The 24,714-nt window shown below is 38.2% G+C and overlaps 1 protein-coding gene across 7 annotated transcripts in view; it reads left to right on the top strand.

Annotated features, from left to right (window-relative positions):
* The first annotated feature begins 316 nt into the window (after window positions 1-316).
* The window catches only part of PRUNE2 (prune homolog 2 with BCH domain), a 136,038-nt gene continuing 111,640 nt past the window's right edge, over window positions 317-24,714 (top strand). For all 7 annotated transcript variants that reach the window (XM_058424131.1, XM_058424130.1, XM_040089566.2 and 4 more), the window contains exon 1: window positions 317-392. In XM_058424131.1, the coding sequence (XP_058280114.1) occupies window positions 357-392 (36 nt within the window). In that variant the 5' untranslated portion in view covers window positions 317-356. The remainder of the gene's footprint in view (window positions 393-24,714) is intronic.

Here is a 24,714-nt window from a genome sequence, read left to right as displayed (position 1 = left end):
CAACCCGCAACAGCCAAAAGCTGGTGCCTGTTGCTTTGAGCCCCTGCGTCGAGCGGGTCTCGGCGCGCCTTGTCCTCGGGTCAGGAATTCTATTCAGAGAGCAAGCCGCCTCTTCCCGGGGCCCGGCGAGGCGCAGGGATCGCATCCCAACGCGGCGCGCGCGGCCCTTGCGGCACGGGCTGACGTCAGCGCCCGCGGCGGGCGGGGCGGGGCGCGGCGGGGCAGCGCCGAGCGGGGCAGCGCCGGGCGGGGCAGCGCCGAGCGGGGCAGCGCCGAGCGGGGCAGCGCCGAGCGGGGCAGCGCCGAGCGGGGCAGCCCAGCCCAGCCGCGCTCCTGCCCTGCGCCCGCCCGGAGCCATGGAGGAATTCCTGCGGCGCGCCCAGTCCCGGCTGGTGAGTCGCGGCGGGGGGCGGGGGGCGGCGGTCGCGGGACTTCGCCCGACTTGCCGGTGACTGCGGCCGTCGGTCTCGCCCCCGCAGCCCCGGGTGCGGCGCCCGCGGGTGCTCTCCGAAACTTCTCGGGGCGGTGTTGTGGTCCTCCCGGGCGGGCGGCGGGCAGAGGATGGGGCTGGTGACCTTCGCAGCGGCTGGGGCTGCGGCGTGTTCTAGGGGTGCGTTTTCTTCTCACACCTTGCTGCCCTCTAATTACTGCTGAATAATGCTCTGCTTTACGAACCCACGAGCCCGTTATTTGACAGGCATTGTGGGTGGTGTCAGCTTGCCGTTTGAGGATTATTTGCGCATTTCTTGGGACTTTAAGATGCATCAAGTTGCATAGTCGAAAGGAGGGGAATAATATGCGAAGTCTTTGAAGAAGCATTATTTCTGTGGTCTAAATGGCACTTGCAGTAGGGGATAAGTTTGGGTAAGCAAGATATTAAATAACTGAGCACTACGCAAAGATTATCAAGGTTCAGCATCATAATTGTGTCTCAGTTGTCTCACAGGTCATTGATACTGTGTTAGGAATCACAGAGGTATATAGATCGTGTTCTCAAACGGCTTGTTGGTGGGTAGGGCCGTGCTGAAACTGCAGAGGATTTACTGTGTTTGCAATGACTGCTAATCTACCCCAGACAATGTGTGCTCTTTCCCCTCTTATGTGCGCTGCAAAAGTAGGATGTTTTTAAGGCTGGGATGGTCTTAGGCCAGCTCGATTTCCATTTTCGTTTTCTCTGCAGAACTCAGTTTCCCTGTCTTCTTGCCTTTCATGCGTGCCCACTAGCCATGCATGGCCTGTATGTCCACTAGCTATCCTAGCTCTAAGAAATGTGTTCAGTTATAGGAGTAGGACTGTGTTTATCCCACAGCTGCTTGTTTTATCCTGTGTTTTGGGGTATTTGCTACTTGTAGGGGCCTTCCTGGTTTCACAGATGTATTAAGAATCTCTGGAGAGGGAGCAATCCTAAACCCAAGATCCTCTTTCTCTCAGATCTCTCATCTGACAGATGTGGTTTTGTATCTAAAATTATTTGTAAAAGTTGATTTGTTATACTATCCCTTCTTGGCATGCATTGTTGGAAGTTAGAGAAACAAGTAATTTCTTAGAGGACTGGAGAAAGATACGAGAAAATTAATCTCTTGGTTGCTTCCTTAATATTTAACTGTGTTGGCAGATATTAAGGGTAAATAAACATGAAATGTGAAATTCTGGTCCCATGCCAACTAAGATGTTTTATAATGTATTTTTAGGAGCTTTTAAAATAATTTCCCTTGTATTTTCATATAAACAATTGTAACTTTGTTAGCCCTCTTAAAAGATACTGCACAGTGCAGTTACAAATCCTTAATACATTTTTCACACTAGCATTTCATGTATTACAAAATTTGAGACGGAGATGGAGGTGGTTTTGACAAACTTTCTGCTCAAGTACATCATAGGTAGTCTTACTTGATAGACATTAATTATGCAGTGATAATGCTTCCCATTAGTAAATTGCAAACAGTAAAAACAATTTGTTTACCTCTAAAAGCAAATACTGCACTAATCCTTCTGGATAGCTTTTGATGATCAGAAAGGAATTGTCTAGAAAACCAGAGTCTAAGGAGAGCCATGGAGATTGGAGAATAGATAATATTCCTTCTTTCATTTATATGAAGTGAGGAGCACAGCAACTGAACACACCACCAGAGCACAGCCCTTTATATTCTGTAATGTGTGTTTTCGAAAGAAATGCAGAATTCTCTTTGCACCTTCTGAACCATGGGATGAAATTACATGTTTTGGAGGAGGCCTCCTCTACAGGACTGTTATTGAGGAGAGAGAGTGTCTTTCATTCTGACTGATGTTTCCGTGTATGGGCATGTCAGCTGAGCATGGCTGGGGGATGAAGCATCTGAGCATTGGTGTGTTCAGTTCAGAACAGATCCATAAATCTTATAGGTTGGCTTCAGCTTGCCAGTTTACTCTGTACTACAGTGGCCTGAAAAGGGTAACCCAGAGAAATTCAAGATTTGCGTTTTTCAGCATGAAAGGCTGATGATGTGTTTTCCTTTCAGCTTGGTCAGGCCTTTTGTGGGGAATCGTTCTCAGCTGGTCACCATAGGCTGAGCTGAGGCCAAACAATGAGCAGTCTTTGTTTTGACATTGATGTAAGGTGATGCAGGGGAATGGGTGAGTCACTAAGGAGGAAGGAGCTGCTGCGTGTTGTGCTACTGCATCTTCCATCTGTGCAAGATGCTAAAAGGCCCACAGTTGTATCTGAGAGGCCTGGTGCTGCCGGTGTCACAGTGCTGATATTTTACATCACAGATATTCTTATTAGGTTAAACAGATTACATGATTGCTACTCAGCATGTGTAAAGGCAAATTTCCTCCAGAGGAACAGTTGTTCCATACCATGCAGGAGAACCTATTATTGAAAGTGCTTTGTCATTCATTTGGGTCTGGATCCAGCCACAACATTAATCAAAGCTACTTATACGGAGCAAATTATAGCCTGGGACTGTGCTGCACAAAGAACATGCTTGTGTTTTTTGTTCTAAGACTTTCTATTGTGTACTTTCATTGATTTTTGGAGAGGAAAATTCTCTGTGTATTATCTGTTAATAATAAAGTTTCAACTACACTATTCCTTCTTAAAGAACAATGGATTTTGCTTTCGTGGTTTGTCAACTCTAAAGCACCCTCAGTAATTTTCAGTACCAATCTTTAAAGTTGTTAGTATAATCTATGTGCAACCCAGGAGGCAAAATTTTAGAAGGCAGTACATGATAGGATATAAGAAATGCCATACTGACATTTTTTCACATTTATGGTTCAGTTCTGCAGGCTTTTCTCCATTTTTTTGTAAGTCTAGTAAGAAAGCAAGAGTAGGTGAGACTTAGATGAGATCAAAGATCCTTCTAAACCATTCTGTCTTGTCCAGTGGGGAATTATAAACAGTAGAATACACAGACTGTTCAGGTGCTGAAATCTTAGGTCAAAATGTATAGCTGAACTAACATGTTAGCCACAGCTAGAACCATCTTCCATACATTTGGCTATGTCATGTGCTTATTTTTTTTGTGCTTTGGCTTAAAAAAAATCCCCGAGACAGTGAGTTTTACAGTTTTACCATGGGCTTTGTTTGACAGTGGCAATATCCCTGTTTGTATGCTTTAAATTGTCTGACAATTTTGATGTGTATACTATGATGCTTCTACCTGAGTGAATATTTTTATTCCACTTTCTCTCTGGTATTTAGTTAAGTATTACCATATCGTCCTTCTCTTATTTCAGACATTTCCAAGCTAAAGTTTTCTATTGCCTCTTCATACATGAGCATAATTCTATCACTCTGCTCATCCTTGCACTCTTTCTCTGTAAATTTTATTTAACCATTTGAAAACTAGGGAGCCCAGAACCACCTGTCAAGTTTAAGTCATGACAGCATAAAAGACTGACAGTAGTACAGTGACTTGTCTGTTGTTTCCCCCCCCGCCCCCCCCCCCCCCCCCCCCCCCCCCCCCCCCCAATTTTCTTAAAGGTTCTTGCTATCCTACTTATTCTGTTTTACTGTCAGAAGGCATTTTTCTCATGCTTTCAGAGTATCATGTAAAGTGAATGCATGATGGTTTTGCTGCTTAGTAATGCCTTTTTTTGAAGTATGAGAGGTCACATCTGACAGTGTACAGCACCTCTGTACAGTTAAAGATGAAGATGGGTTGTTTTCTCACGTTTTTCCTAGTCTGCACATAGCCCTCATTTCCATGTACTGTTTTGTTCCCTAGTCCCTCAGTCCTTTCTGCAGTTCTTGTAGCCAGTTACAGATTTGGCTCTCCTAAATAACCTGGTATTTTCTGCAGCTTTTTCCGCCTCATTATTTGCCTGCCTGTCCTACCAGAAGGGTATTATCCTATGGATGTAGGAAACAGCGCATAGCGCATATTCTTTTGGAGAATCCTTCATGGTTATTTTTTCTTCATTGAAAACCTGACCGTTTCTTCCTGTCATTTGTTTCTTAACTTTTCATTCTGTAGTATGTAATAAAAGGATGACATCCCTTTTTCTTTGGTGATTTTGTTTCTTTATTGGCCTATAGAAAAAATTTCAGTAGTATTTTGGAGGATCCAAATACAATGCTTACTTGTCCTTCTCTGCATGCTTATTGAGTTATTTAAGAACTTAACTTTAAGCAATTTTTTACAAAAGTGTCATACTTCACAAACACTGTCTCTTCCACACTATATTACATTATTAATCTCTTGGGGTTAGTCTCTTTCAGGTACAGGTAAGACATCCAACCAGAAAAGAGTGACTGATCAGTCAGTACAAAATTTTGTATCATTTAGTCAAGAAAACAAATCAAAATTTAAAGTTTCAGTGGTGTAACTTCAGAAAGATTATCAGAGCAATTATAAAGACATCAAAGTCAACTAAATAGAGAACTAAACATTCAGAAACTGCTTTCTCAATAATTCTCGGTTGTGGTATGATGTGTATTGAAGAAGGTACTTAGGTATTTTTTTAAGCAATGTTATGTACTTCAGACTGTTGCAGTGAAGTGGAAGGACTGTGAGAAGCTAAATCAAGGGAATCTGTCAAGAAAGAAGCTGTAAGAATAAATAAATAAATAAAATTAAATCTACAGAATTGCTTCTGAGAGATGCTGAAACAAAGACTGCCAGAGAGTGCTTTTTCCCTGGCTTTAGGTCTGTGCCTAATGGAGAACCTAATGCTTTGTGTGCTGGCTTCAGGGAAGTCAGAGAACAGAATGAGCCCCAGAAAGGCATAATGTGCTGATGATATGGAGGTAACCACATACTGCAACAAAGTGCTTCAAACTGTTAATTGAAAATAGTCCTCCTCCTGCAGAGAACAGCAAATTAGCTGGGGAAATAATCTTTCTAAATGCTATGTCATCTTCAGCAGGTTTTGGGAGAAAAAACTCCAAACCCTCTAAAAATTGAAATTCTTTTAATTCCTTGCTGATTCAAGAAAAGAGACCAGAATACTAGACCAATGATACACCTGACAGTGTAACACACTGGGTATTATGACCTCAGACAGGTATGCTTAAAGAAATATTGGATTGTGTGACTGGACATTTTCCAGGCTGAGGGCCAGACCCTTGACCAGGGGATGCCCTTGAGAATAATAAAAAAAGCTTTTAAGGCACTGCTTTGATAGATAGGAAAAATGTGCTTGTTTCTGAGGGACAGAAGTTCAAAGAACAATTTGTGATGATGGCATGACTTGAGTAGATTTATGTGACGGCAGTTTAAAAACAAGCTGAGTCACTTACATGCTTATTCATATTGCCTCTTTTTTTCCTATCTGGAGTTTTTATATCGATGGTAGGCAGTGGTTACTTTGAAAATAATTTGATTTAGTTGGAATAGTTTTGGCTTGTAAGTGAGAGACACTACAAAAGTGAATCAGAAGTTATTTTCCCAGAAACTGCTGAACATCTCCAAGCTGAGGAGTAAAAAAGCTCTCAAACATTTAGACAAGGAATCAAGTCTTACCCTCTCATCTTCTTTGCATTCATCCAGCAGCACACAAGGGACTTGACTCCACTTAGCAAGGCACTTACACGATGTAAGAATTAAAAAGTATGAGTAATGATACTGACTCTGGTTGGAAAACTCAGATATAGAAGTTGTATATATACCGAAAAAGGTTGCAGAATCGGAGTATCACAGCTGATTAACGATTTATTACCTAAATCTGTCAGAAGAAATCAAGCAGTAGCAACTATGGAGTCAGTGTTTGCAAAACAGTCAGCAGAAGCTTAATAAGGAGAATATTTCCAGAAAATGAGGTCTATTAGCAAGGAAAACAGCTTCCCAGAGGAGCGAGAGAAGGCCTCTGCTTATAAGCAAACCAAAATAAAACCTGAATTAGATGAACATGTGTAAAACTACTTTAAAACACAACATGTAATTGTAAGGACTCTGTATTGGGTAATTTAATAGTATTTTACACTTCCACTAAAATCAGACAGACTACAAACATGGGGCAGAAATTGAGAATTAAAAATGTTTTTTCCCCATGGATTTTCATGGTTTGGGATGATAGAAATACTGTTTTTAAACAATAATCTATGTACCTTGCTTTTCATCAGTCTCTGGTGTAGTTATAAGTGAAGCACACCATATTGGTCCTGATTAGGCCAAATTCTATCCTGGTTAACTTTTGGGGTGTTGAATTATTGCATATGTAGCTGACATACTTTGTACTTTGTTGTACACACAAATAAAATCCAAAGGCATTTCAGTGCAGGGTAGTAGGGTATTTACTAGGGTATCACACGACTATTAAAGTCTGGCCATGATTCTGTTGTGCTAAGATTACATGCAAATACTTAATTAAATAGTCCGTTCAGTTCCTATCTTGAGAGTCTATTGGACATACTGGAGGAAACAGATAAATCCAAAGTAGTAGTATGGTTGGTAATAGTTGGGTTTATGTTTCCTAACCTATTTGTTAACATTTTAACAAAAGGCAGTTTTGAGAAGAAGTTAGAAAAAGTCAGAAAGTTGCTGAGGTTTGGAAACATGTCTTTAAGCATAGGGACAACATCAGAGAAAAAGGAAATCTGACTGTGCTTTCTGTTCCTCTGCTATAGACTGTCTGAAGACAAAACTTAATGTTTCAGTATTGATAGACGATAGGAAATGATAGACGAAGCAGAGAAGGAGTTGAAAATGTTTCAAGATGTTGAGACATTTTTGTGAATGTGTTGGAGCCAGAAGGGTGGGAAGAGGGAGGTCTGTATGGGCAGAGTCAGGGCCGCAGGCTAGGAGGGGAAGGCTTTCCCATGCATGGTTGTAGAAGCTGCTAGGTTACTTCTGCTGAAACCAAGTAATGTTTATGTGATTAAACAATCAGGTAATGACAACCAGAGTGTTAGCTCTGAGGGTAGGCAGGAAAGGTTAATGAGCTAAACAGGCCTGCAGGACTTTCCAGTGGGTAAGGTATGTGTGTCTAAACTGAGTATGATGCCAGGATTGCAGACTGGAGTTATAGGTAGGGTATTTTCATGAGTCCCTTATATATCTGTGTCCCTTATATATCTTATATGTCTGTGATTTATATTCCCTGAGAGAGAGGTGTAGTAAAAGGAGAGGGAGTAAAACCTCAGCTTTAACTGTGCTCAGTTGGACTGCATGATTATGTTTATGTTGGGAAGGTGTGGAATAAGTGTGGGATTTCACTTTGGAAGGGGTAGGTCTGGAGCAGCATAGAAGTTTATCAGCCTGGAGTCCTGAGGGAGATCAGCCTTAGGATTTAACTGACTTCATAACATTATTGTTACATTCTTTTTCTTACAAGAAGGGAGTCTGTTCCCAAAAACAGTTAGACATTTCCTTAGTTACAGGTGTATCACTTGTTCTAATGAGATCCAAATAGATTGTGGCACAGTAAGGACAGAGAATGGACAGTGAAAAGACTAGGAAGGTACCAGAAGATTATGACGTCTGGAGGATGTCAGATAGTTCTCCTTCCTTGTTTACTTAATCATTTGACAGTAACTGAATGATGTGTAATAGGCCAAATAGACCTAATGCAGTGGCCCATTTCCGTCTTGCAAGTCATAACCTGCTTCTGTATATTTCCATCTAGCTGTAATTTATTAATCTTAAACCTCCTAGAGCACAGTTTGATTTTGAAGTGTATGTGTTTCATACTGCTTAATGATTTACCTGTTTTGTACCCCTTAGGAAATTTTGATCCAGCTGTATTTAGATAGCAATAATTGTGTTCATGTCTCTTTATAATTGGCACAGTTTTGGTTTTTGGATTAGTCTTGTGCATGGAAGTGGCACTGTATGCAGTCCCTGTCACTAACTAACCAAGTTAGCTGCTAAACCAGCCTTTGCCTGTGAGATACCACCATGCTGTAGTGATCTTTTCCCTAATGGTTAATCTCATTGTGCTACATTGTGCTACACAGCATAAAAATGTTCTTTCTAAATATGTATTTCCTTGCACTTGTACAGTAGTGATTACAAAATCCTGATCAAAGAGGGGTTGGTAGGGAAGTAAAAAACTCTGAATTGTGTTTTCAGCTACTATAATCCTCTTATAAATCCTGGAAATATGTGGACTTAAGTCTGGAGTTTACAGAGACAGGCAGATTCTGCTTGGTGAGCCTTGTATGCTGTTCTGGAGTCAGTGGGATGGATGGAAAGAGGAAAACTTCCCTTTGATGAGAAGCAGAATTCCTCTACTTGGAATATATTTGACTTTTTCTGAGGAAGTGGTATGTGGTAAACTTTTAAACACTTGCAGGGACAGTCCTAGATATTGACAGTTGGCAAATAACCGGTTGACTAAGTCAGCAGCCTTTCTTTGACTTAGAAAAAGTTTCAGCAGTCAGTCCAAGTCATTTGCAGACCTGGCTGTATTACGACTGATTCAAGTGGAGTACAGTGACGGTTTAACCTGCTGGAAAATTAAGTTGCTGTGCTTGACAATGCCTGTATGCAGTCCATGTAAGTTTCATATATATTTACTTAGTTTTCTTACAGATAAATCTGTTAGAGACTCTATCCTTAGCCGTCGCATTACTTAGAAGAACAAGTGTCTTTTTGTGATGTACCTGAGTATTGTGTCTGTAAGAGGGTGTTTAGATCTATATGAAATCTTGGAAAGGTTAGTCTGCAAGGTTCCTGCATGTCCATTTTAGGTTTTTCAAGTAGATAGCCTTATAAAGGTAAAAGACCAGGTATGACTTAACTCCCCATTTCAGTTCCAGTCTCTTTCTGGTTTTGGATTTGTTTCTGTGCTTCTTTGATTTTATTTTTTTTTCTAAAATTAAACTAAAATAAAAATGGCAATCACTCATTCAGTTGAAATAATTGTAGGACAGAAAACAAATGAAATTTTCCCTTTTTGCAAGGATGGGCTTGACTGTTCTTTCTCTAGATTTAGCTGAAATAGGATGTGTGGTAATTTTTTGACTAGCAAAAACAGTGTAATCCAAGTTCACTTGAATTATAAACTTTTTTAAAAAATTCAGAATTAATTGCTCATTCAGTCTGTGAGGGGTTTGTAGACGGAATGGTATCACCGGGAATGGGAATTCATTGTCTGTGGTAAGGAGATTATATACTTCTTCTCTATGACCCTAAAAGAAATCTGTGCATTTGTCTCTGTGATGGGATCGTAGGGGCTGATGCAAGATAAACTGTGCAGTTGCTGCAAACAGCTTTAAAATGTTGCAAGTTGTTTACTTTATTTACATACAATTTGTTTTGTGTATGAAAGGAGGAGGTATGGGATAGTTTTGTGTGATTCTTTGCTTTCTGCGTATTCTAAATGGCAAACTGTATAAACTTATATTGAACTTATATAAACCATGCAGCTGTGAGGGATGTCTTCTCTTCCTTGAAAATTTGATGCATGACTTCAGCATTGGTGATCCTAGGGGAAGAATAAAAAGGTTTAATTGTAGACTGGAATTCTAGTCTTTGATTTCCAGAGACACTGGCTCATATCCTGTTTAAAGCACACGTGAAAATGAATGAAATAATCTAATATTAGCTATTTGTTAACATCTTAAAGATCACTGCACAGTTTTTAACTGTCACCTTTTGTGCAGTGAAAGAGGAATTTCTGAGGCTGGGTCAGAGGTATTTTTCTTGATCTGTTTTGCAAAGTTGGTGCAATAGTTGTGGTAAGGTATGAGCCTGTCTCAGGATCAAGGTGTTGAGCCTTCATTTGAAAAAACAGTCAAAGTAGTCATCAACTTCCCCCCACAGCCATGTATGATAATTGAACCAGTAATAATCTCATGGTCTGTAAAGATCATCTATTTACATATTCTAAGTAAAACAAAAGTTAAAGTCAATAAAGTAAATGAACTGATCTAAAGAAATATATTTGTTTAAATTTAGGTAAGTATGAAGACTATGAACTCTGCTTAACTAAAATGCTGAGATCTTGTTTACATTTATACTGGGTAAAACTGAAGAGAGTGGCCCTAGTGTGAAAAAATGGAACACTAGATATAAAAATGCTCTCTTTTAATGCCGACAGCAATATGCAGGTGAACCTACCTTCTTGTGTCCTTTTCTCCTCAGCTTTGTATTTTCCAGCGAGGGTGAAGTAATGAGGTACTTATTTATGGGGTTTTTTTTCCTTTCCCCTATTTTTTTTCTCTCTGCTCAGACTCTTTTTTCCAACTGGTACAATACTCAACAGGCAGAGCTATGATACTGCCATGTGGCTTTTAAGAGTAGAGGAATGTACTGTGTGTGTGAAATTAGTGTGGATTCTCAATAAATTTCAACAGTTTCAGAACACTGCAGTGTAAGAACTTTGTGGTTCTTCATCAGTGCTGGTGATAGTGTAGTTTGTCTCTTCATTCTGTGCCAACAAATGAGCTTTTGTTGAACAAATGATTTGTTTGGACAAATGATTTGTTCTTTCATACCTCTTTTGTTTTAGGATAAATTAACCTTTTGGGATGTGATTGTTCCTGAACTGCCATTTTCAGTTCTATCATATAACATGCTGTCTGTTGCTAAAAAAAGCAGATCTTACCTGCTTCTGCATTTTGCTGCACTGAAAAATAAGCAAAGATACTAAACAGATGTGAAATGACATTCTGCATATTTCTAGCTCTGCTTGTTTTCATGTGTCCTCCACTCTTAACTGAGTGCTTTATTACGTACCTTTTAAACTAGTTAGAACTGGTTTAAGTCTTTGCATATTTCATATCTGCAAACATCAAATCAGTGCTTCTTGATGTTGTGGCAAAAGCAACCTAGTTAGTTGTCCTATTAAGTACTGATTAGAATTTAGCTGCTTTTCTTCAAACCAGATAATTATTACTGATAACTGAATTAACAGCAGTCTGTAGGAGCAGAATCTTCTCTGCTTCCATAAACCAGTTGTGATTATACATCTATATCTCACAGAATTGTTTGAGCCACTGTAAAATTTCAGAAGCTACAGCTGGAGTAGAAATCTGGTGTGTTCTGTCCAATTTAAAAACTCAGAGGATGATTGAATTCCAGGCATTCTAAGATGTAAACGTCTCTCTCAGATGCATGAAAATCTCTGTTACGGATCTACTGCATTGTGAGAATGTGGGAGTCACTTCAAAGCACAGGTTTGGATTTTAATGTTTCCAAAGTGACTACACAGATTCTTTAGAAGTAGGCTATATATGACAGCCAAAGAGGGTAAGACTGAGGAAAATGGAAAGGGGTTGCAAACACTGAGTGTAGTTGTCCAACCTGGCATCTCAGCCTTAGCAGTTTTCACTTAGTCCATACTATTAAATTACCACTTTCATGTGGTAATGTGTCACTTGTACATTCACATTCTCTGTCACTTGCACGCACAGAGAGAAACACAAATCCTGGGGAGTCTGTTCCTAGAAATTGTTGAGATAGGCCAGAAAATTCCTGAGGTGATGGGAGTAAGGGAGACCTTTTTGGGTAAGAATGGTCAAGTTGGAATCTTTCATACGTTTTAGAAACACTGACCTCTTTGGTAAATTTATACCTGTAAGGAAGAAGCAAACTAGCTTTCGACTTTCTGACAAACATTGTTAAAGAGATAAAGTTCTGCTTAATGCTTTGATTTGAAGGAAAAACTTGAGGGCCTCAAGGGTAAGACTTCAAAGGAATGTCTGAGGTCACTTGGCTTGCTCAGCTTGAGGGAAGAGAAGGCTGAGACAAGACATGGGGTGGTGGCAGGGAAGCTGCTGATCTCTCCTTGTGAGTGATGATAGATCATGAGGAAATGGAATTAAGCTGTGCCGGGAGATGTTCAGATTGGATATTAGAAAGGTTCTTTGCTTAAAGAGAGGGTGGTCAATCACTAGAACAGGCTTCTCATGGAAGTGTTCCTAGCATCAAAGCCTCTCAGAATTCAAGCAGAGTCTGAGTGATTCTTTTAGTTGTCTAGTTAATGTTGGGTAGTGCTGCAAGAATCAGGGAGTTGGACTTGATGGTCTCCCTCCAACTTGAGATATTCGAGGATTTTATGATTGTGTGAAATATGAAGGACTTTTATTTCTTCCTTTGAAATGAAAAGAAATACGGTAAACTGTTTTTTTCCAAGCTCTTCTACAAAATCTGAAATGGATCTGTTTTCTTTGTGGTGATAATTTGATATGCCCTTTAATGTATTTTCAAGCCTAAATATTATTAACTGTTATATTAATTAACAGATAGATTCAGAGCATCACAGATTCTTGAGAAAGCACTTTAAATCAGCTGGCTTGTCATTTTTTGACAGGAAGGACAGGATAGGCTCCATCGCTCAGAGATCCCAGCAGAAAACACAACTGCAGTAGGTGACTGGATGACATTGAGACAATTATAACTATAAGACTATTTATGAAAAAGATTTAGCACACGTGATAGATTATTCATCTGTGACAGTCCAGGGAATCTCAGAAGTGGCATGCTTCCTTATTCAGATAGACCTTTTTGGGGGGTTTTTTTTGGAAGAGTAAAATCTCCACAGCATTTCTTTTGAGGACTCCTTTACACATTGCAGAATGTTTAGAAAGTAGCTCATTTTTGTGATAGATTGGTGTGAACTAGTTTGGTATGTGACAGAAGAACATGTTGTATGCACTGAGAGTTAGAAGCCTCTTCTGTAATGAAAATAAACAGAAGTCTGTGGAAGTAGATAACGGACAGGGCAAGGGAATTTTCTTGCACTTTCTGCATCTTTACGGAAGTACTTGGGTGCTTGCAAGCCCCATTCTCTCCTGTTAACACTGATAACAAACTATTTTGAACAAGAGTATGGTGTGACACATTTAAGTTATGAATAGATGACTGGAAATTGTAGAACCTTATTTGACATAATTGCTGAGTAAGATAGGGTCTAGGCTGGAATATCATACACATGCACACACAGCGCTCCCCCGTTCCCCCTAAACAAAAGATAACCAACCAAAATAAAAAAACTCCAGCAAAAATATCCCTGTATATCTGCCCCCCACTCTCCCAAAAATACTCCATTGCAACTAATAAATCAAAACCCCAAAAAACACAAAAGTGAAAGTAGAATGGTAACATTCATTGAATGCAGAAGTGTCCTGTTTAGCTTTCGATTCTGCCGAAGTCTAAATAAACTTGCAAATGTAACTTGAATCATGGAAGATTATTTTCACAACACTTATATTCTTTGCAATTTTTGGTTACTGTTGTTAGGGATTGTCCCAGCTTTACATAATTGCAAATGTTTCGGAGGCCATTTAATTAATATTAATTTAATTAATATGAATGAACATATATTAAGTATAAAATAGCTTAAACCCACTGAGCTTTAGTAGCTAGGTCTTCTTCCTTGTTAGGTCTTACACGAACACCTGCCTAAATTAGATTGTTGTACTGGGAGACCAGAGAGCAATGTTAATCAAGGGAATCAAATGTAATTAAAAATAGGGTGTTTCTAGTCATGGAGAGATGAGTTTTCCCCTTTCTGTCATCTTTGGTGCCCATAGCTTCCTTTGCTGAATGATCTGGGGGAAAAAAATTTTTTTTCTATTGGCCGTGCTGGCCATGACCTTTTTTCCTCTTTTTGACAGGGTGGTGTGTCATGCAACACTTAATCCTTTTCTTCCTTTCCCCCCGCTTTTCTTCTTTCCCCCCGCTTTTCTTCCTTTTCCCCCTTTTCCCTCTTGTCTTTCAGAAAGTTCATACAGAGACTGCTAGTTTAATTTTTGGGCACTGATCACTTTCTCAGTATCTGTTAGCCAAGATGGACAAAGGAGTTACTTAGAGGTGGTATCTGTCTTCTGTGGACTATTATTTGCAAAGTTTTCCAAGGTATCCGAAACTGATAGCAGGTTTTTTTTCTGAGGTGTTATATATTTATTAAGAATTCCTTTAATTTAAATATTTTCTTCTGCATTCTCTGAATGTTATTTCGATGCTGACGCATTAAACCCCAGCATTTTATGCTGAAGAGAGAATTCCCTTATGAGGAGCAGCTAGATGTAGGTTTCATTTAACTATGTTATGAGCTTTCATTGTGTTGTGCATTTTTAAATGGCATTTTGAGTTTCATCTTATTGTTAAGTATTGCTATCACTTTGTTTCACATTGACTTCACAGACTAGTTATAAGCAGAATAAGAATTGTAGATTTTCTTGCTAATGCTGTGCTAAGCAAATTTGCTAATTTTGCTAATTTGCTAAGCAAATCACACAGCCCAAATAGTCATAGTATACCATTCATAACCAACCAGGTAATTTTTGTCATGCTTTTATTAAAAAATAGATATATGTTGATACTGGTATATCATACAGGCTGGTTTTAAGGATTTTTTTTGGTGCTAATTGTGATAATAACTACTATAACTGTTAACATCCTGGTCCCCCAAACCAATGGACATCATTATAATGTATTTGTGAGGCTGGCCTTTAATTCACAGAATGTAAAATTCCTGTGGTTTCAGCAAGTGTGGATCTCCTCAGACAGGTGCAGCAGTCTTATTTTTATAAGTAGGCCTCATTCTCAATATTTGCTTCTCATATATTGCTGCATGTAGTAGATAACTCGAATCACAAACCCTATGGGTTTCCATAAATTTAAACAGCTTACTAATATAGTGTAATCTTGTAGTGAAGTATCTCAAATCTTTTTTAAGTCAGTATTTTTTTTTATGATATTACATGCTTTTTTTATTCAGGAGTGGTAATATATATGTTGGTGCTTATATATATGAACTCTGTCTACAGCTAGGGATTAAATATTTAAATATGACTAAATATAATTATATTGCCATTATACCATATCCTCTTTGGCTGATGCTAAGAAAAAATATTGTTCTACTTAGCTGGTGAAAGAAAGGAAAGAATTATGCTTTGTTTATTTTTAACAGACTTTCCTAATTCCATTAATGCTGAACAGATACCCTTTCAACAGCAGTACAAGGTCAGTATATGCTTCCCATATAAGGGACGGAAAGCTACATGTAGTTATTCAATTTTTACAGGGTGGTCTGTCAGGCAGCATCTAATCCTTTTCCCCCTTTTCCCGCTTTTCCCCTTTTTCTTTCTGTGAAAAATACTTATATTACACAAAATACTGTGTAATCGTCCTCTGATATGCTGAGATGTGTGCAATTAACTAAGCAGAAATAATAAGCTAAAACCCCCCCTCAGATTGGGAGCAGAGAGTGACCTTACACTGCAAGCCAGTTTCTGTTAGCACTGTTCCTTTTCTGACAAGTGTTTATCTGGATGCTTGTCATCTTCTAGGGCAGTGAACCTCTTTAACATCTTGAACTCCTTGAGGATACAGAGAAATTTTCACGTGTTATAGCATTCTCATAAATGGAAATACAGGAATTGTCTTACTGGCGCAGAATGCATGTCTGTGAGTTGGAGTGAGTTGTGTTGCTAGTCACTGAGGTAAGGTCACAATTTTAGGTGTTGTGCCAGTGTCCTAGAGTTTACCAGTAGGAGAATCTGAGCCTGGATGCTGTGAGCAACCTTCTGCGTAGGTATTTTGGCTTGTATATATCCCTTCGATGGACCTGGGGGCTATTTTTTCGTTTGTGGGGGGTTGTGGTTTTTTGTGTGTGGGATTTTTTGTTTGTTTGTTGTTTTCATTGTTTGTTTGGTTTGTTTTTTTGTTTTTTTGTTGTTTTAGTTTGGTTTTGTTTGGGGTTTTGATGGGTGTTTGTTTGTTTTAGGTTGTTTGGTTTTGTTTGTTTGTTAGTTGGTTGAAGGTTTTTTTACCCCCACTCCCAGAGACTTAAGACTTAGGAAGGATGTTGTATCTTGGATTTTTTATGTTCAGAATCAGAGTTTAAGCAAGTTTTGAGCTCTGTGGTTTATTGGAAATAATGTAAGCTTGTGAAGAGGAAGATTGTTTTTTGCTAGCTTACATACCTCTCCTTACGTTTGAATCATTTGTTCTTAACTACAGTAGGCATAGAAATCCGTGGAAACTTCTTTTCCTGGCAGTGTTCTCTTTGATTGGAAACCAAGACCTTCACTGTTGGAACAAAATCTAGCAAGTTCCGCTGTGGAGGAGGGCACAGATAACAGTGATTTTCACAGACTAAAAATACATGATAGTTTCTTCAATACAAAACTTGGAGATATTGAAAGGTAGAAGCTGAAATATTAATGTAATTTACTTTGTTGTCATTTTTTTTAAAAAAAAATTTTCTTGTCTTTTGACCTTTTAGCTAGGGCAGCAGATTTGCCAGGGATGAGGAATTACCCTTTTTGGTGTTAAGTAAAGGGATTCAGCAAAACTCATTGAGGAAGATGTCTTAACCAGTCAATTAATGTCTCTTCATATGTGAATTCGTCAATTTATATCTCCTGTTTTCTTCTGCTTAATATAATTTTAAGTAATACATCATGAAAATCTTAATGCAAATTAATGAAAGTGAGCCAAATCTTAAACTAAAAAAACCTTCTAGTTGTGTCCGTAGCCCTTATATTCTGTTTGTGATTACCAGTTTTTATTAACTGAAATAATATAATGTCCTTAAAAAAGTTTTATGGCATTATAATACAAACAGTGCTTTAGTTTACTTTGTAATTACACTTTAAATGATTTTGTCTAATGTTTTTCCATACTTTTAAAGCAGGAGTTGATATGCTTACCATAAAGATAATTTCTAATACTATATATTCTCTAATTCAGTGGTTCATCTCTCTATAATTTATATTTTAGGAGATGAGACTGAACTACTGTGACAGAGTTTGTGCAATCAGTATCCTATTTACCATTACCACAGTATTCCTTGCATTCAAGGTGGGGATTTTTTGTAGTTTGTGACAATCTGCCTATAATTCTATAGGAGGATGATGTGTTCATTGCTTTATGATTCTTGACAGATCTTGACTGTGCTGGAACTCTGCTTGATGACTGCAGAATTAACTTAATTCCTTTTTTTTTTCCCCTCTGTACCATTTGTTCTAGTGCATTAAATTAAAAACATGACTCAGTTACACATATATTCTATGTCAGACAATGAACTTCAATATGGAACTGTGTTTCAGAGGGAAAATGATCATCATCATCATAGATACTGTTTGCAGTATCATCATAAGTATGTCAGTTCAAGGTGTCATTGGCACAATACAAGAGTAGTAAGACAGTAGTCTTACACAGAATATGTAACCTCAAGGTACTTAATCTTTTTTGCAATCTTTCTTATGAGCATTTTGGTGCCTTGTGGGACTTTTTCTACTGCAGTGATGAACTCTGAAGTGAAAGAATGATTGGGAAATGGAAGTTTAGCTTACTTCCTCCAATAGATGTTTCCCAACTTGCCTTGGGAATGAGGTGGTTATGATTCTACTTCTTGGTAACTTTTTGCTTTAAAGCAGTTGTTATTTCTTCCAGTTCCTTTACTATTTTTACATTGTCAATTGTGCTAGACAATTACAAGCATTAGATTCACTGTTTTCCCTGATGCACAAAATTTTCATAGAAAGACTTCTTAGTCCCTACTTAAACTTATTTCTTTGCCTGAAAAATCATATATACTCAGCAGTATTTTAAATGTTTTCCTGAAACCCAAACATTCTGTTTCAGTTTCTTACCTTTTTCTCATTGAATGTTAAGAGAGGAAGTTTTTCAGTAAAATACAACTAGTGTTGCATTGCTTCAAATAGGAATATTTGTGGATTTTTTTTTCAGACGTGTATTTTACCTGCTTTACCTATTTAGAAGGAAAACGAACATGATCACAGCAAAAAACTAATGTTTTAGATTGCTGTTGTATATTGCCTTTCAGCATACTCTAATTAAAGTGCCAGTTGTTTGTCCTGTAATATCACCATTCCCTAATCGATGTACTGAGCAAGCACCATGGTGACAAGATAAGTTGCTTTGTTTTGTTCCATATGTCTGTGTTCCAAATTTTCCATAGTTTTAATTGGTTCCCTGCAGAATAACATTTATAAGCATATGGTATGGAAAATGCTGACTGCATTTGTTATCATATATTTTAGTATATTGGTGGCACTAGATCACTAAGCCTTTAAATGTGATTATGAGGTTATTTAATGCAGTCAATAGTGTGCTTAAAGCACAGCAAAAATCTGCAGTGAGCCAAATGGTATGAAGAGAATATGTTTAAATGTCTTCTTAATGCTTCAGGGATAGATGGGAAAAATCTGATTCAGAAAAGGTTTTGGGTAATGTTTATGCTGAAACATTTTGTCACCTGAGGGCAGTTCTAAAAGCTCTGTGCAGGCTACTTGCTGTCACGGGAGGAGTATCTGTAGGAACTGCATAGGCAAAATACCTGGTATGTCTAGGCTTATTTACTTCTGAAGAAATGCAGTGGTATAAGCTGATGAAATGGAATGGAGGATCAGCTCCTAAATCTCATATGTCTGGCTTTGAAGACATAATTAGCATATTTTTGCATGATTCTACTCTGGAAAAAATGGCCACTGCAAAAGGAAGGAACCATGAGTGACTGAGAAGACCCCAGTCATCTCAGCGCATGTGGGTGTCTTAGTTCAATAGTATTGACATGGTTATACCTCTTTGGTTATGCTGAAGGGGAGGTGTGTCATGGTGGCGAACATCTGAATTGAATTTTTTTGCTAAGGCAAATTCAGGAAGGTGGTTTCAGACTGCCCCTGGAAGTGTTTAATGGGTTCTTGTATTAATGACGTCTCTGGATTTCACGAGCAGACTGGATACTTGGAGGCAGCCCAAATGAGAGAAAGAGGTTCACTCCACACATGGATATTTCTGATGTATGTGTTACATCCTTCGCATCTCTGTTCAAGAGGTAACCTACTGTCTCTGTCCCTAGCCAGAGCCCAGATGAACTTACTTAATAAACTTTTTAGGAATTTCTGTTGCTGTAGTGTCATCTTTCTAAAAAAGGAGTATTAGGCATTAAAGAAACATAATTTTATTAGTGACTACCCCTACACTGAAATCATATGCGTGTTAAAGTAATAAAGGAATGTAATTATGTATTTTCTCTTTCTCATTTGCAACGTGTCTATGGCTATGATATTAGTGTAATAGTGAGGACAATTCAGACATCTAAATGGTGTAGACAGAACTAATTACTGTATGAGTAAAAAGTGTATTCTCATAATGAAACATATGTTTCTATTCTCATAACATTGCAAAAAAATAGATTTTTTTTTAAAGTCAGGTTTTATTCTGAACGCAGTGTCATTTTACTAATAAGCACAGTATTCCAATTTTTATTCTGTGCTCAACTTTTACATGACATCAATAAATTTTTTGTTTTTCAGGACAACAGGAGTACAACATATTACAATATTAAAATTTCCTCATGGGAAAAGAAGCTGGCAATGATAATAAAGGAGGTTTTATGGAACGGTGTATAGAGCAGGCAGAGCACATCAGTACTGGCTGCTGCAGAGGAATAGGTGCCTGATTTTCAGCATGAAATAATAAAGAGCAACTGAAATAATGCTGAAGTTAAAACCAAAAACTAATGAAAAGCCAAAACAAAAACTAGCATATTTTCAGCATCATTCTTACTGGAGAATGGGTAAAAATCAAAGGTGTTTTAGAATTAGGATATGATAAAAGCCTGTTGAACAAAAAAGGCAAAAGTGAAACTGACTTTGGCCTGGTCATCTCTTCCAGCTATGATTTTCTTGCTCACTAATGATACTTCTACTGAGCTGTTGGCTTACTTCAGGTTATGATTTCATGTTCAGCTTGGTGCCCATCACCTAAGGGTTACACTGACTTAAGAAATATGAAGCTTAACTCCAAAGATTTCTGTAAAATGCAGTGTTCAAGTGCTGCCTGACTCTTGGTAAATTTATTCTCAGTTGCAGAGTTGATTCCTTCATTTTAGAGAAGCAGCTAAACTTACACAATCCAAGGTCAGATGTTAATTCTGTGAGAAGCAGGTAAATTAACTGCATTGTTTGGATTGCATTCCCTTGCCTTCACCAAAACAAACATACCTGGTTTTCTGCAATACACTTTCTCTTTGCTCTGTGTAATTTATTCATCCTCTGCAGTGTATCATGTAGGAGTTTATTGCTACCAGTCACCTCCTGATGCACCACAGAGCTGATACATGACGGGGCACTCTGCTCCTCAGGTAAATGTACTCCTTAGTTTTAAGTAATTTCTGTCTAATATCTCAAAGAACAGTTTAGTCCTACAATAAGCCAAACAATTCCCAAGGAAGAAAATACAATCAAGTCCTGTAAACTAGATAGGCATCCAGTCATTTCTAATGACTTCTGGATGTTACTCGCTTCTGTATGATAAGTGGCAAGTGGGGAGGAAGTGGGAGGAGGAATTATGTGGCTTGAGGTGGGAGTTCAAAGATTTGCTGTGACAGATTTTAGGCTGAAGATTACCTGGAATAGCTCTTTTGCAAAGCTGAAGTTTTCAATGATGTATACTCAGTTATTAGGTGAGAGCACTAATCCTACAGAAGACAGGTTAATTTGAACAACAAATAAACTAGTGCAGCATAAATGAAAGAGGGAGACATTGATTTTCTAGTAACTTCTATCACGGAGAATCCTATTGACAGACTGGTGAAGTACTGCTGAGTCAAGCTTAAATAATCATTGTGCTGGAAGCATTTTCCTTTTTCAGCCATAGGAGACCATATCCTGTTTTGTCTTTGTGGGAGGAGTAATGTGATATCGTTACTGAGCCTAAAGCCATTAAAATAAGAATTTTCTTTATAATTTGTTTATATTGTAAAAACTTAGGTTTCTGTAATTCTCTGAGACAAAGCATATTTAATGTCTGTCTGACTTAAAGCATTTTTTACCTTGATATAGCATCAAAGATGGGATCAAAACATACAGTGTAGAAGTCACGCTTCCAAAATATGTGTGTGCGTGGGCATGTATATGTACCCCATCTATGATTTAGTTTGAAAACTACATATTGTTGGGTATTCCAAATACATACACTCCATGATATAGTAGAAGTGGTGTCTCATATGTTGATCCTGAAAGCAAAAATTTGTAGAAGCAAGAGAGTGTGAACATGTTAAACTTATAAAACATGGTGAAAAATCAATGCCAAACAAATTGATGGAATAAATCTAATTTTAAAAAGAACCAACAAGATTTTGATTGGTGTTCTGAGTTCTGTAGTGCTTCTTTCTTATTTTTAAGTAGAATTCATGCATTATTTGATTACTCCAGCTATTCTTTTTCAAATGAAAACTTGATGTAGAAATCCTTGTTCGTTTTTGGATTTTTGCAATATGAATGAATGTATGTAATAAGCTAGAGAGAAGGTTTTTCAAAAACAAGCAGAGCAGATTGCCTGTGAGTTGTAAAATAACTAAAAGTGAAAAAGAAGTAAATGTGTGTAGTTCCTCAGAATTCTTTTCTCGAATGGTGTTAAGTTTCTCTGCTTGCAGAGTTCTGAGTCAGAGCCTGTTGGTAATGCAGAAATACTGAACTGCATTCTCATCAGCAATAGTTGGCTGTGCCAGTTCTTGATTAGAAATTACTGGAAAAGAGAGTTCCCATCCTGTGGAAATTCCAGGAATCTAATGAGAAGACTTTCTTGCAAGTATGATTGGATAACTCACATGTACAAGTTCTATATGTACAACAGCAAAGCTGTGAAGACCTTCTCCTAGTCTTTGCTTATCGTATCCTATTCAAAGCAAAGTATCAGATAATGTATTATGCCTATCCAGCCATTTCTGAGGATGGTGTTATGTTTTTGATCCTTCTGCTTTTGTTTATCTTACTGTGTTTCCCACACAAAAGCAGATGGTGTGGAATTAGAAAATCCCCCTTTTGTTTTATATTCTGTTCTGTGGTATTGGTGTGTGCTGTAAAAGGCTGGGTTTTTTTCCTTCAGATTTGTAAGTAAAGAAGACTGTACAGTAGTTATTCAATAGGTAATGATTTAAGCATGTCACACTTGAAATTTTTGTAACTACACTTGTGCTCTTTAGGGAAGAGTCCTTATGTAACTAGGTATTTTACAGGTTGCGCTTTAGATTACTATGTGTCATATACTGTGCATGATAAATGGGATACCGTGGGGGCAGAGAATACAATAATTTTTTTGACTGATCCCAAAAATGGGAGAAAACAAGGATTCTCTCATATATTTCTTTTTAGAATAAGAGACTGTGTATTTTTTCCAGGTCAGTATAAAGCTTTCTTGTGAAAAGACTTACTGAGAATTTAACTAATTGGAATTTTTCATGTAATACTAAATTAACTTTGCTTGGTCTTAAAACCATTTCTTTGACAACGGAGATGTATAACCATGTTAAAACCCCTCAGGCCACTGAAAGCATAATACTGCCTGATGCTGTAAGGCAAATGCAAGTTGCACTCCAAAATGACTACTCAATAAATTGGTGCTTCTGGTTTGGAGGTAGAATTTCAGGTACAGAAATCCTCTTCCATGTGATTTGATAACTTTAAATATCAAAAGACAGATGTTTTTCCTATCTTGGTCTTTGTCCCAACAGTTAGGATTTTCGCTTTCCAAGGAAAGCTGTGTCTGTGGAGCTTGTACCCCCTAGTTGGTGCTTCAGCCACAAGGCTGGAAAAGTTTTCAGCGTTGTATCTGACACTGTATATTGCTATGTGGTTCTGTAGCTTCTTCCTTTTTAATATGCTTCTATTAAGCCATATTGTTTCTTCTTCAAAGAATTGCTGTCCTTGACAAGTGCTGTCCCATTACATGCAGTAAAATGCAGTGATTTCATTACAATTTAAGGGCAGAACTAGTAAAATTTGAGGCAAAAAGCAAGTAGTGACTCAGAAAACAAGGCTGTGCGTGGCTGCTGAGTGTACATTTGTGCAGTGTGTGTGTGGGTGAATGTGTGTGAAGGAAATGAAAGAGTTTTTTTGCCATGAGATAGTGAGCATTTTGTAGGCATTCCTGTTCATACTGGGATTAGTCTTCAGTGTTTTTTACCTTGCAAGGTCACTGCAGCTTCTCTATTAACAGAAGAAAAAAAAGTAGAGACAACATAATTTTTGACCGGAATATTGTAGTTTGTTCAATCACTGTAGTTAACATGTCCTGATCAAAGTTTTTACAAATCTGATTGCCAGTATTGCAGTATGTTTGAATATATCAGCTGTTTGATGCAGGTGGGAACCAATAAATGGTATTTTTACTGCCGTTACATAAAGATGCGGTTGTCATACTAATACTTTTATGTATTAATAGACAACAAAACTGAACAGGTATGAGAGTTTCTTCATAGTAACTATCCGAGAATCAGATCTCTTACAGAAGTAGCCTAATGTTTATAAATCTCTTTCCTGAGCACAGTAAGTGAATGTTAATCTATTCAGGTCTGATCTAAATTGAGTTATCCTGACTGATGCCATCTGAAAATGACACATAATTTCTTTAATTAGGTTTATCCCAGTCATCCGATGTTTGTGCATTTTACAATTTACCTTTAATCTAGCTAAACAAAAACTCATCGTCATGAAGAGAAATCACTGATCTCATTTGTATTTTAATTTAAGGCTTCTAGCTTCATCAATAACCTCCTATTTTTTTCTTAGACATCATGACAGTTCATGCTTCCTCTCAGGTATAGCTGTGGTAACTGAGGAGGTAATCATATTTTAGTCCTTTTGTAGCTAGTGGGCTTATGGATCTTTGTCTTCTGGATTGCGGGCTTCTCTGCCTGGGTTTTTGCTTGGGAAGACCTGTGAGAGGAAGCTGTACATCCATCTGCCTGCTCCTCCTGAAGATGACTGATTAGCATGCAGTAGGCTAAGCAAACTTGTATCTGAGATGGTGAAAGAGGAAGCAGTCTCAGACATGAAAAATAAGCAGTATACTTGGATGGCATACTTCAGAGTTGCCTTCATGGACAGTGTATATGGAGAGTATTTGGAGTGTTATTGTTACTAAATAATAGTAAGATGATGAAAAGTCGTTTGTTCAGCTGCACATGGGGAAATGAAATATTAGTGAAATCATGTATCTTGGATCTGCAAGAGGGGAAAAAGAGGAGAAACAAATTCTGCTCAGTGAAGAGAAAAGTAGGAAAGGTGGGGAAAAAGGTACTGCTAGCCAGTGGTACTACCACAGAGAGACCTTGACAGGCTTGAGAGATGTGCCTGGACGAGCCTCATGAACCACAAGGCCAAATGGAAGGTGATGCACCTGGGCCAGGGCGCTGCTAAACACAAACACAGGCTGGGTGAAGAGGGACTGAGACCAGCCCTGAGGAGAAAGACTTGTGAGTGTTTGCGGACAAAAAGTTAATTATTACCTGGCAATGTGTGCCTACATCGCAGAAAGCCAGTTGTGTCCTGGGCTGCATCCAAAGCAGCATGGCCAGCAGGGTGAG

Source organism: Hirundo rustica, chromosome Z (genome assembly GCF_015227805.2).
Source record: "Hirundo rustica isolate bHirRus1 chromosome Z, bHirRus1.pri.v3, whole genome shotgun sequence".
NCBI lineage: Eukaryota > Metazoa > Chordata > Aves > Passeriformes > Hirundinidae > Hirundo > Hirundo rustica.
Note: the sequence above shows the minus strand (reverse complement) of the source record. Positions and strands in the feature narration are given on the sequence as shown.